This window comes from Helianthus annuus, chromosome 10, assembly GCF_002127325.2.
Source record: "Helianthus annuus cultivar XRQ/B chromosome 10, HanXRQr2.0-SUNRISE, whole genome shotgun sequence".
NCBI classification, from domain to species: Eukaryota; Viridiplantae; Streptophyta; class Magnoliopsida; order Asterales; family Asteraceae; genus Helianthus; species Helianthus annuus.
The window spans coordinates 149,970,438-149,983,718 of NC_035442.2; the positions used below are offsets into that span (position 1 = coordinate 149,970,438).

General features: G+C 41.3%; 1 protein-coding gene across 1 annotated transcript; it reads left to right on the forward strand.

The window, feature by feature from the left end:
- The first annotated feature begins 10,966 nt into the window (after positions 1–10,966).
- On the forward strand, positions 10,967–12,543 carry LOC110886082 (serine/threonine-protein kinase WAG1). Its single transcript, XM_022133843.2, has one exon. It carries the CDS (start codon positions 11,006–11,008, stop codon positions 12,467–12,469), a length of 1,464 nt encoding a protein of 487 aa, XP_021989535.1. The 5' UTR covers positions 10,967–11,005; the 3' UTR covers positions 12,470–12,543.
- The last annotated feature ends 738 nt before the right edge of the window (positions 12,544–13,281 follow it).

Genomic DNA, 13,281 nt, shown 5'->3' on the forward strand with positions numbered 1-13,281 from the left:
AAGCCGTACCGGCTCAGCAGCAACCTCAGCACCGATCAGCTCCAACACCAGTCACCTATGCACCGCCTGCAAAGCCTGCATACACTGGCCCCCACCCTGCTTGCCCGACATGTACTTATCATCACCCGGTGGGTATCGCCTGCTGATTTTGTGTGCATTGCAATATGTACGGCCAATTCACCGCCAACTGCCGTACAGGTCCCCGACAAGCACCAGCTTAAGCTACTGCTCATCAAGCTCTGCTTCCCGCCCCTCAAGGCCAACAAGCGGCTCAAGCACTCGCGGTCAACGCCAGAGTCTGCTTCGCGTGTGGTGATCCCAACCATTTCGCGAACATGTGCCCAAATAGGGTTGTGAAACAAGAGCCCCAGCAGCAGCAGCCTCAGCAACAGCAGCAGCAGCAACAACAAGCCGCCTGCGCCAGAACTTTCCACATCAATGTGCGCCAAGCCCAGGCTGACAACAACGTGGTCAATGGTACGTTCCTTATGAATGGTATTTATGCTTCGTGTTAATTTGATACTGGAGCTGATAACTGTTTTGTATCGTTTGAGTTCGAAAAGCTCTTTAGTCGTAAGCGCTCCCATCTCCCCTCAACGTTCTATGTTGAAGTTGCCACCGAAAGAACCGTCGCTGTCAATTCTGTTCTTCGTGATTGTACTATTGAGCTCAACAATCACATCTTTCTGATCGACCTTATTCCGATGCAACTCGGAAGTTTTGACATCATAGTAGGCATGGACTTTCTTCGTGAAAACCATGCTGAAGTTGTGTGCTTTGATAAGATGATTCGATTTTTTCTTGCTAGTGGTGATTTATTGTGTGTTTATGGCGAAACTGCTTCGAAGGGTCTTAAGCTCATGTCATGTGTCCAAGCTAGCAAGTATCTCTGCAAGGAATACAGAGCTTTCTTGGCTAACATTGTAGTAGCGAAGAAGGAAAAGAAAGGAAAGACAGAAGTGAAAGATGTCCCCGTTGTTTGTGAATTTCCTCAGGTATTTCCTGATGATCTCCCTGGCTTACCTCCAAGTCGTGATATCGACTTCCGTATCGACCTCATTCCTGGAGCCAACCCTGTTGCTAAAGCTCCTTATCGACTCGCTCCATCCGAGATGCGTGAACTCTCGAGTAAGCTCCAGGAACTGCTTGATAAAGGCTTTATTCGCCCGAGCACCTCTCCATGGGGCGCGCCAGTCCTTTTCTTCAAAAAGAAGGATGGGTCGTTCAGGATGTGCATCGACTACAGGGAATTGAATAAGCTGACAATCAAGAATCGCTATCCCCTGCCTCGAATTGATGATTTGTTTGATCAGCTACAAGGGGTTACGTGTTTCTCCAAGATCGATCTACGTTCAGGCTACCACCAGTTACGCATTCAAGAGGAGGATATACCCAAAACCTCTTTCCGCACTCGATACGGCCACTATGAGTTCGGTGTTATGCCTTTTGGTTTAACCAACGCACCAGCGGTTTTCATGGATCTGATGAACCGCGTGTGTAAACCATTTCTTGACCGCTTCGTCATCGTGTTCATCGATGATATCCTGATCTATTCAAAGTCGAAAGTCGAACATGCGCAGCATCTACGTTTGGTTCTCGAGCTACTCCTAGGGAATCGACTCTATGCAAAGTTCTCCAAGTGTGAATTTTGGCTGGAGGAGGTTCAATTCCTCGGTCACATTGTCAATAGTCAAGGTATTCACGTCGATCCCGCGAAGATTGAAGCCGTTAAGAGTTGGGTTACACCTAAGAACCCGTCTGAAGTCCGTTCTTTTCTCGGACTAGCGGGCTATTATTGTCGATTTATCGAAGGGTTCTCAAAGATCGCCGTGCCGCTTACCTCTCTCACGCATAAAGACAGATCTTTTGTTTGGGGAACTGAACAAGAGTCTGCTTTCCAAACCCTCAAGCAAATGCTTTGCAATGCACCCGTCCTTGCTTTACCCGACAGAAACGATGACTTCGTTGTCTATTGCGATGCCTCGAACCTTGGTCTTGGTTGTGTTCTCATGTAACGAGACAAGGTTATCGCTTACGCATTTCGTCAGCTCAAAATCCACAAGAAGAACTATACAACCCATGACCTCGAGCTAGGCGCAGTTGTTTTTGCATTGAAGATTTGGCGACACTACCTTTATGGTACAAAATGTACGGTCTTCACCGACCATAGGAGCCTACAACACATCTTCAGCCAGAAAGAACTTAATATGTGCCAACGCCGATGGGTAGAACTTCTCAACGATTACGACTGTGAGATTCGTTATCACCCAGGCAAACCAAATGTCTTTGCCGACGCTCTAAGCCGACGAAGCTATCTGCATAGCACCCACAATGTTCAAGCCCAACATCACCTCGAATCTCTCATCCACGAAGCCCAACATGCTTGCTTTACCGAGCGTACTTTGAAGAAGGAAATGATTCATTACGATGGAGCCCATCTAGTGAATAAGTCGAATGGGATATTCCATTATCTGCACCGAATTTGGATCACTAAACGGACCGATTTACGACAGATTTTGATGGACAAAGCCCACAAATCTCGATATTCTATTCATCCTGGTGCCGATAAAATGTACTAGGACCTTCGCTACAAGTACTGGTGGCCGGGCATGAAGAGGGATATCACTCTCTATGTTGGGAAGTGCCTGACTTGCTCGAAAGTCAAGGCTGAACACCAAAGACCCTCTGGCTTGCTCGAACAACCCCCGATCCCTATGTGGAAGTGGGAGAGCATAGCTATGGACTTCATAACGAAACTTCCACGCACGCCATCAGGTCACGACATCATCTGGGTTTTCGTTGACCGATTGACCAAATCTGCTCATTTTCTGCCAATACGAGAAGACTACAAGGTAGAAAGATTAGCCCGAATCTACACCAATGAGATTATTTGTCGACATGGGACGCCTCGCGACATCATCTCTGACCGTGATGCTCGGTTTACCTCGCGTCTATGGGAAACGTTTCAAACCGCACTCGGTACTACGCTTAATCTAATTAACGCTTTTTATCCCCAAACCAACGGTCAGACTGAGAGAACGATCCGTACCCTTGAAGACATGCTCCGTTCGTGTGTCATAGATTTTGGTGGTAATTGGGACGCTTACCTGCCTGTAGTAGAATTCTCGTATAATAACAGTTATCATTCCAGCACTCAAATGGCACCGTTTGAGGCTTTGTACAGAATAAGATGTCGGTCACCTATTGTGTGGCACGAGATCGGGCATTCGCAGTTAACCGGTCCTGAGCTATTACAAGAAACAACTGACAAAATCCTCCAGATAAGAGACAATTTGCTGAAAGCTCGGAGTTGTCAGAAAAGTTACTCCGATAGATGACGTAAGCCCCTTGAATTTCACGTTGGCGACCATGTACTCCTAAAGGTATCACCTTGGAAGGGTGTGGTAAGATTCGGCAAGAGAGGGAAACTCGCGCCTCGATATGTTGGACCCTTTAAGATTCTGTAAAGGATCGGAAAAGTGGCCTACAGACTCGAACTACGGAGGAACTTAGCAACATTTACCCGACTTTCCATGTGTCTAACCTCAGAAAGTGCCTAGCTGAGCATGATCTCTATGTACCTCTGGAAGATCTCCAAGTAAACGAAATACTACACTTCATGGAGAAGCCTGTCGAGATCATGGACCGCCAAACCAAGCAGCTTAGACGCTCGCGCATCCCCATTGTGAAGGTTCGATGGGAAGGCAAACGAGGCGCAGAGTTCACTTGGGAACTTGAAAGCGACATGAAGGAGAAGTACCCGCAGTTGTTTGTTACGGCTGAAGCCTAATTTCGGGACGAAATTCCCTTAACAGGGGAGGCTATAACACCCCGTGTTTCAAAAGTCAAAGTCAAAGTCAAGATTGAAGTCAAAGGAAGAAAAGATTGCTAATTGCGATCTGCCACTCCTTGCTCAATTCCTGTTTTGACTTCTTTGACTATTAGATAGTCTATTTATGCTTTTACGTTAGTTGTATTATGTGGAGTATTTATTAATAATCGAGGTTTGATCAATGTTTATCGCATGTTTTATCGCTCAACGCTGATCGCAATCGCACTCGCAACTCGAATTACACGTTCTGGTTAATGATCTTATGTGTGTGTGCCCTTTATGTGTTACTTGTGCATGTTTATTTATGTTTATGTTGTGGTGATTAATCGAAACTCAATCGCAATGGAATCGCAAATGCTAAACGCAAATTAATTAGGATGATTGTATGTTAGATATAGTAGTTGGGATTAAAAGTAATTTGAATGAGAAACTCTATCGCATCGCAACGCTCAACACACGAATCGAAACTGCAAAAACTCGCCGCGCCATGCACTCGAATCGAGTGGCCAGCCGACCGAGCTGCCACCCGATCGGGCTGCCACTCGATCGACCAGCCCTCTTTTCCTCTTTCCATTTATGGAAACCCTATAAATACCCCCATATGTCAACATCACTTGATGTTGACAGATCTCGCCCTCTCAACTCGCTCCAGCCGCTATTTCTTCATATTTCTCGCGATTCTTGTAAGTTTTCCACCTGAATCTTGTACTTTCTTAATCTACACGCACTCCTACAGCTTTCTATCTTTCGAATCTTAACTTTTAACCGTGAAATCACTAGATTCAAGGTGTTCTAGGATGATGTCGTCATGGTGTTCATAAGAACTTCATGTTTTGGCTTCAATCCCTCAAGAACAACTAAGATCTGAACAATTTCCATATAAATAAACAAAGATCTTTCACAGATCTGAACATATTCATGGTGAAGAAGGATTGGAAGATGGTTTCTAACTTTCTTTCAACTCTTTTACACTCAATGCACTCAAAACCGATAGAATCGGACCTTGTTCTAACCTTCTACTCCTTCTTGGTGATGTGTTGGCTCAAGATCTGAGTTCTACCAAAGAGACAACCGATTCTGGGTTAAGCATGAACAACCGTCACGAATATGTGAACGGGTCGGATTTGGGTGATTCCTGTCCGATTGGGTCATAAGGGTTTTGGCGAAGTTCTATTGCTTAGCACGTAGTCACAACGTCTCGATAAAACGCAAACTATCAAAACAACCAAGTGAAGAAGACGAGCAGGTCATCTGGGACGAATTGTCGTCTGATCGGATTGCCGTTGGATCAGATTGCCACCCGACCGGACAGCCACCCGATCGGCTTGCACCTTGGGTCCCACACTTAACTTTTATTTCAACGATTGAAGTTTGAACATTGAACGGATTACGGTCCGATCAGATTGCCACCCGATCAGACTACCACCTGACCATGTGATGTTAGGACTTCCACACTTAAACAATTTTCAACATGTTCAATGCATACGGATTGCCACCCGATCGGATTGCAATCCGATCGAGTGACAAACTGCTGTGAACTTGTTCTCACGGAAGTGTCCTACCAATCGGATTGCCGCCCGATCGGACCGTCGTTCGATCGACTGACCTGAAAGGTAGAGATACTTATCTGTTTTCAAAATGCTACAACGAAAACTTCAAAGCACAAGCCATCATACACAAACACATCCATCCCAAACGAGGTAACAATCCAATCGAATGGTCACCTAATCGGATGACCATCCGAACGGATTGTCACCCGTTCGACCGGCCACCCGATCGGATTACCGTCCGATCCACTGACACTTCGCACCATTTTACGCGTCGCTTATCGTTTATGCTATCGTTCTGATCAGGCTAATCTCGCTCTAAGCGCTCCCTTCAATCCATCATCGCTGTGAGTATACTCGAACCCTTTTTGCTTTACGCACTTTTGGGTGTTACATACGTTACTTATTCTAAATCACATCGAACACACTACGCAATACTTTAACGCTAACCGCTACCGCATGTTATACGTGACTTAATGAATGCTTTTTTGTTATGTTTACACATGGAATGCTGTCTACCTGCCTTAGCAACGATAGTACTATAGTTTGGACTCAACACCTGTTCACTCAGGGGTTGTTAAGGACAATTAATTACATGACTCACAGTGGTGAGTGTGTATTACGAACTGCCTTGGGCAGTCAACCCGCAGTCATTGGTATCGATAGGTTCATGTCGATAACTAACGTGCTTCATTTCACACTGTGTACGTGCTGGTTATGCGTAATCGATTTCGAACTCTATTATATCTATTAAACTTGTATGCTCACCTTTACACTATGTGTATTGACTTTTACTTTAACGTATGTGGCAGGTGCTTAAAATGTTTATATGCTTGGCTTGCTGTGAAATCAAGGCTAGGAAAGGTCTAGAAACAAATAAACGAATTGTCTGTATTTGAAATCTGAGTTGTCAAAACAGAACAATTTGACTAGATTTTATCTATAATAATTATATTACTTCTTATGTCATGGTATGGGATGTGATGCTTTAAATAATTGGTAATTATAGTTGTTATGAAAACTTCTGGACAATCTGTTTCGCTCAGTGCCGCGTCCCGTTGATTCTGCCATCGGTTGGGGTGTGACAGATGTAATAACTTAAAAACTATGTAAACATAAAGTGATATGTTATTTTGAATTCAATCATAACGTGTTAGAGAAATTATGAAGTTTGTCTCAACTTTTACAATCTTGTAACAAATTTGGTTCCCTAATACTAACCGGCTTCAAAATGGGTGTTAAATTGATATAAAGTGGCCATGCTTCTTTCTTCTTCATCATCGTCTCCTGCTCATCTTGTGAGAAATCCCTAATAACTGCAACGTCACCTCCATTACCACCACAACATCGACGTCTCCGCCACAAATTGTACAATGGTGTTATCTCCTTTAATGGATTCCACCTCTTTGGTTCCTCTAATTTCACAATGTTTATACCAACGTGTGAGTTAAAACAAGAATCAAAGACGATCTCTTGCCGAGAAAAATGAAAGAAATACTTTATTCAGACTCACCCGGTTATATTATCATTTATTTTAAAATTTTGCATTTTATTACAACTTCTTAAGGGGAAAGTAACAATATTAAATCTTGAAAAGAATAATAAAAAATGGTTTTACTTTAGAGTTCACTAATGAAAGGAAAGGAAAGGAAACAGAAAGAAAGAAAAAATATTTTGTGTTCTATAATTTCATTTAAGGAAGGAAAAAAAAAGGAGAACAAAAAATGTTGTGTTTACGAGTTTCATTTAAAGAAAGAAAATAAAGAAAATGAAAGGAAAATAAAGCTAAATTCTTTAGTTTTTCTTTCTTTAAATTAGAAAGGAAATGGAAGGATCATTTATTTTCCTTTCACCCATGGCATTATAGCCTAGTGGTATCTTGGTGGTGGGATAAGGCTTATGACCATTAGGTTATGGGTTCGATTCCCACAAAGGGGGTTTTACCCAGATTTATTGGGTTTCCTCCTGAATTGGTGTATAGGCATTATTGCCTAGTGGAGATGGATATGATCGGGTGGTTCTGCTGGTGGCACGATGATACTCTAGTGGTCCGTCAGTGATCCAAATTTGCCGTTCAAAAAAAAAAAAAAAAAAAATTTATTTTCCTTTCCTTTTTTCCTTTTCTTTTTTTTTTTTTTTTTTTGGTGTGTGTTTGAAGTGGTGGACCACCCAGTTCGGGTTTAATGCCGGCTTTAGTCTTTACACTGAAGGCACAACTATTGAACAACCCTAATTAATTGAACGCCACCCCAATGCTTAATTGCTGTTGCACTTCCAACTCATACTTTTTAATACTTTAATTTATTTACGTTAAAATATGAAGATCACTATAATGTATAATCATAAACGAACTGACTAAAAGTCATATTAAAAAATAATTAAGGTTAACCACAATTAGCACTTTCTTGTCTGACTACAACTAATATATAGGTGATTGTTGCAAGAATTAACTTCTATTTTGCTTAACAAGCTTATAGTTATTAGTTATAGTTTTACAAAAATAACTGTAATATGATTTGAGAAAATCACGAAAGTAGTCTTTCTTTTTGGTATGATATAAGTGTTACATGAGCAAGGTATCATGTATCACCTTTTATTTGTGTATCACTTGAAAGACCCACATAATGTTGTTTGTACACGAAAAAAAGTTATCATGTATCACCCTTCGTCGTGTATAACCAACGTATGTTTTGCTGATGAATTTAAATTATTCGCGAATAAGTGTTGCGATTGTTCTGTAATTTTCACCTTTCAAGCACTTAATATTCGTACTTGATGCATGGAGTTTAGAATGATTTATATAAAAAATCAGAATACTCATCTAAACAACATAGACGTCATTATGAATCAATGGAATTTTATTAGTTATGACAATCCAAACATATCAAAGCTATTTATGATAACAAGACATATCAATGTTCTAGTTGGTTTGTAAGATCAATCATGCCAACGGTGTTGTGCAATGTTATCAACTTATTGAGATGTTAGAACATGACCAATGGCTCTTCATAGGTGCATGTTTTCATCAAACCCGACAAAAAAATGGTCACTGTGTCCAATTCGTTGCTAGTTTCGATGATATGGCTACAAGGTATGGTGATGGTCCTCCAAGGGAGGATGATCCGCCACGTAGGCGCCACGTCATAGTCCTCCCAAGGATGCTCCATCCCTCAAAAGTAGAGGGTATGGGAGGATGGTCCTAGTCATAGTCCTCCCCACCTTTTTTATGTTTTTTTTAATCTTCTACTTTTTTTTAACATTTAACAAATAAACTAACAAAATATTTTCATTAATATTTAAAAATATTACATAAACTTAAAAAAAACATAAACTTAAAAAAACATAAACTTAAAAAAAAAATTAAACTTAAAAAAAAATAAACTTAAAAAAGCATAAACTTAAACAAATCCTAATATATTAAAATAAGCTAATAGTCTTCGTCTTCCATGTCGTCGGGTTCGTTTTGAGCGTTGTTCCAGATGTACTCAACCAAGTCCGCTTGTAGGTTATGATGTGTGTACTCGTTACGTAGAGCGAACATGTTCAAATCTTGTTGTTCCCCACTAACTGGAACAGTATTTCCAGTAGACGCGTTTTCGTCGTACTCGCATATCGCTCTACCTTCGTCTTCAATGATCATGTTATGAAGTATGATACAAGCGTACATAATGTTTCGTAACCGCTTTGGTGTAGCCGAACGTGCTGGATGTTCAATGATGTGCCATTTTTTTGTAGAACACCAAAAGCCCGTTCAATATCTTTTCTCGCACCCTCTTGATACTTCGCAAACTTTTTTCTTTTGTCGTCTGTTGGGTGCGGAATAGTTTTAACGATTGTCGAGTACGTTGGGTATATCCCATCGGCTAGGTAGTAACCTTGCCTGTATTCCACCCCGAAACTGTAAAGCTTGTGTCTGGACCTGTACCTGCCACTACATCCTCAAATATCTGAGACGGGTATATGATGTTAAGGTTATTGAGCGAACCAGGTAGACCAAAAAAAGCATGCCAGATCCAGAGATCCTGTGAGGCAACAGCCTCTAGAATAATAGTCGGATGTCCATGATCTCCCCTAGTATACTCTGACCTTGCCAGGCAACTGGGCAGTTCTGCCACGGCCAGTGCATGCAATCAATGCTCCCGAGCATTCCTGGGAAACCATGTCTCTGTTCGTATGCTTGATATAATTTTTGAACGTCGTTTGCGTTCGGTTTCTGCAGGTATCGCTTGCTATACAATTTCACAACCCATTCGCAAAACTTGTGCAAACATAGACGTGCGGTTCTTTCAGACATCCTTATATACTCGTCTAATGCATCGGGTGCATAACCGTATGCAAGTTGGCAAATGGCCGACGTAGATTTTTTGTAAATTACTGAAACCCCTTTGCCCCCTAGCGTCGTTTCGCAATGTAAAAAACGGATCAGACTGGGCCATGTCGCCTGCAATACGTAAAAACAGTGGACGACTCATGCGGAAACGACGTCGAAAAATATCGGCTGGGTACACGGGTTCGTCGGCAAAATAATCGGCTACTAGTTTAACGTGGCCGGCTATAAATTTAAAACGAAACATAAGTAAAATTAATTATAAAATACATTTTCAAATCTATATAAAACATAAGGAAAAAAAAGTAAAATATCTTCTTGGTCTCGGTTATATTTTGCTCGTCTAGTTTGCCGTTCGGACTACGCTTCATCACCCGCCATGAAGACCTGAGCCGCGTTCATAATCATGTTATGCATAATAGCATCCTCTTCCGAAGATGGTGAATACCCCGTAGACGAAGATGATGAAGAGATGGAAGAAATTGAAGAAATGAAAGAAGGTGAAGCCATGATAATTTTTGAGCGAGAGATGGGGTGGTAGCGTGTAAAAGATGGTATAAAAATGATGAGTTTTTTATAAAAAGGGAAGAGTGGTTATAATGTGAGAGAGATGGGATGGTAATGGGTGAAAAGTTGTGAAAAAAATGGTTAAAAATGTGAGTATTTATAAAAATGGAAGTGAATTGGGGGATTTTTTGAAATATAGCCGTTATTATTTAATTAATATAAAATCTGAAATTAATTTTTTTTTTTAAACGGTCATATGCCAGATGGTCCCACTTGTTTTGTCATTTTGTGCGCGTCGAGATCGTCCGAATACAGACGTTGAGGACGGGACGTGGGGGGGGGGGGGGGGGGCGGCGCGGTGTAGCTGGCGTCACCGATCCAAGACGGTAGGGGACGACCCCATACCGTCTAGCCTAAGTTCTCTTGCCCCTTTTAAAGAATTTAAAGTTGCATGTTCGAGGTTTATCGACCTATTAGTGCCTTAGCACAATATTTATCGGTTGGGTAACACTCAGCTAATTGTTTTAACTGGTAGTCAAAATCGAACTAAAGTTTTATTCGAAAATACTACTGCCCGGTCGGAAAATATACCCTCAACCTTTACTTTTTTTACTATTAAACCTCTTGTTTAAGTTTGGTCAACCAAAACCTACCACACTCTCTCTCCTCCCACATTTGGTCAACCAGACACGTTAAAACATTAAATTACACATGTCCCACTCCCTAATCTTCCAATTTATAAACCCCCTCCCCCCTCACCCTCATCACCACCATTCCCCTACACATAACAACATGGAAGACGATCGCCACCACACTCTCTTCCGTCAAGACTCCGATCTCGACCTCAGTTTCACAAGCTGCGCCACCACCACCACCACCACTAGCGCCCGTTCGAGTCTAGCTCGTTCAAGCTTATGCCTCAGCTTCAACGAATCCACCCGTCTCTCCTCCGCCTCTGCCTCCGCCCCCTCCACCACCGTCCCCAACCTCCACCCCCGCCCCCACCGCAAATCCGACCCCAATTGGTCCGCCATCAACGCCGCCACCAACCTCTCCTCCGACGGCACTCTCCACCTCCGCCACCTCAAACTCGTCCGCCTCGTCGGCTCCGGCAACCTCGGCCGCGTCTTCCTTTGTCGTTTACGCGACTACGAACACGCGAACTTCGCAATCAAAGTCGTTGATAAGAATTTGCTCACTACAAAAAAACTATCACATGTCCAGACCGAGGGTCGAATATTATCTTCACTTGACCACCCTTTTCTTCCTACACTTTACGCCCATATAGAAGTTTCTCACTACATTTGCTTCCTCATTGATTTCTGTCCCAATGGTGACCTTCATTCCTTGCTCAGGAAGCAACCCAATTATCGGTTACCTATCAACTCCGTTAGGTTCTTTGCAGCTGAAGTTTTGGTAGCTCTTGAATACCTCCACTCACTCGGTATCGTATACCGCGATTTAAAACCGGAGAATATTCTGATCCGTGAAGATGGCCACATTATGCTGTCTGATTTTGATCTTTGTTTCAACTCGGATGTTGTTCCGATGCTGGAGAACAGAACTCAATCCACTCGGAAGAATCAGAACCATACTTATTCTCGTACTCGTAGTTGTTATAGCCATTGTTATAGCCGTAGAAGACGTACAGAAACGGCAACGGAAATGGTAACAGAGTTTGTTGCGGAGCCGACAACGGCGTATTCGAAGTCATGCGTAGGGACACACGAGTATTTAGCTCCAGAGTTGGTCAACGGGAGCGGGCATGGTAACGGGGTTGACTGGTGGGCGTTTGGTGTGTTAATATATGAGTTACTTTATGGCACCAGTCCATTTCGTGGAACAAGTAAAGAGTCCACCCTGCGCAATATAGCATCGAGTAAGGGCGTATCATTTGGGGATGATTATAACAGAACGGAATCAGGGATGGATGAAGCTAAAGATTTGATAAAGAAATTGTTGGTTAAGGATCAACGGGAAAGGCTAGGGTGCGCCAGGGGTGCGACGGATATTAAACGGCACCCGTTTTTTGATGGGATAAAGTGGCCGTTGATCCGTACGTATAGCCCGCCGGAGCTCCGTGGGTTGACGGTGAAGAGAAGTGGTAGAGCACATGCTAGTCACGTGAGTTGTTCGTCGAAGAGACGGCGTTGGATTTGGAAGGGGCTCAGTTGTCTATTGATGAAAAGTAAGGGGTCTAGAAGAAATTTGAATTGTAATCAAAACTATTATTGTTATAGCAAATATGTGGTCTGATATAGATATAGTTAAAGTTCAGGGTTGAATGTATAAATTTTGTTTCCCCTCTTCATTCTTCTTGGATACTTTGACTTTTTATTTTTTTATTTCAAGGGTAGTGCTGTGAAAAAGAATTATATTAGTCTACTTATTAATCTATACATGGATGGAATATGGAATTATAGGAGAGTTCAAAGGAAACTCATTTTATTGTAAAAAATTGAAAACTAACTAAAAAATTTTAAAAATATATCAATTTTTTTACAATTTCTTTTTTAAATGTTCGTTACTTTTTTTATATATTTTTTACAAACTTTTTATATATAAAAAAACTTTTTTCACAAAAAAAAAAAAAAAGAAACTTGTACTACACATGTGCATCCTTCAGATGTGCACTGCAGTTTTATATATTTCGCATGTTTTTTAGACTTTTTTAGTTACTTTTCAGGTTTTCACTTTAATTAGTGGTTTTCAATTAAACCCTCGCCAAATGGAATATGACTAGTAAGTTTATTATAAAATACTTACTTCTATACTTTAAATAGTATATAAATTTAATCATTTTAATTTTATTTATTTATTTTAAATCACTTGTGTTTGTTAATTTAAAAACACGATTTTGTTTAGTTTTTCTTCTCAACATCCCAATATAAATTTTGTTGAAAATAAAGTTATTTTCAGATAGAGAATTTTTTTAATCTATACCAACATCAATAAGCATCGATAATAGAATGCAGTATTGCCATTCGTTTTTATGGCTTCGATTGATGTATAAAACACTCATTTCATATTTGTTATAATAAACTATATTGAGTAAATATACCGTAATG

Coding starts and splice junctions, on each gene's coding strand:
- LOC110886082 (XM_022133843.2), top strand. CDS start 11,006: ATGGAAGACGATCGCCACCACACTCTCTTCCGTCAAGACTCCGATCTC.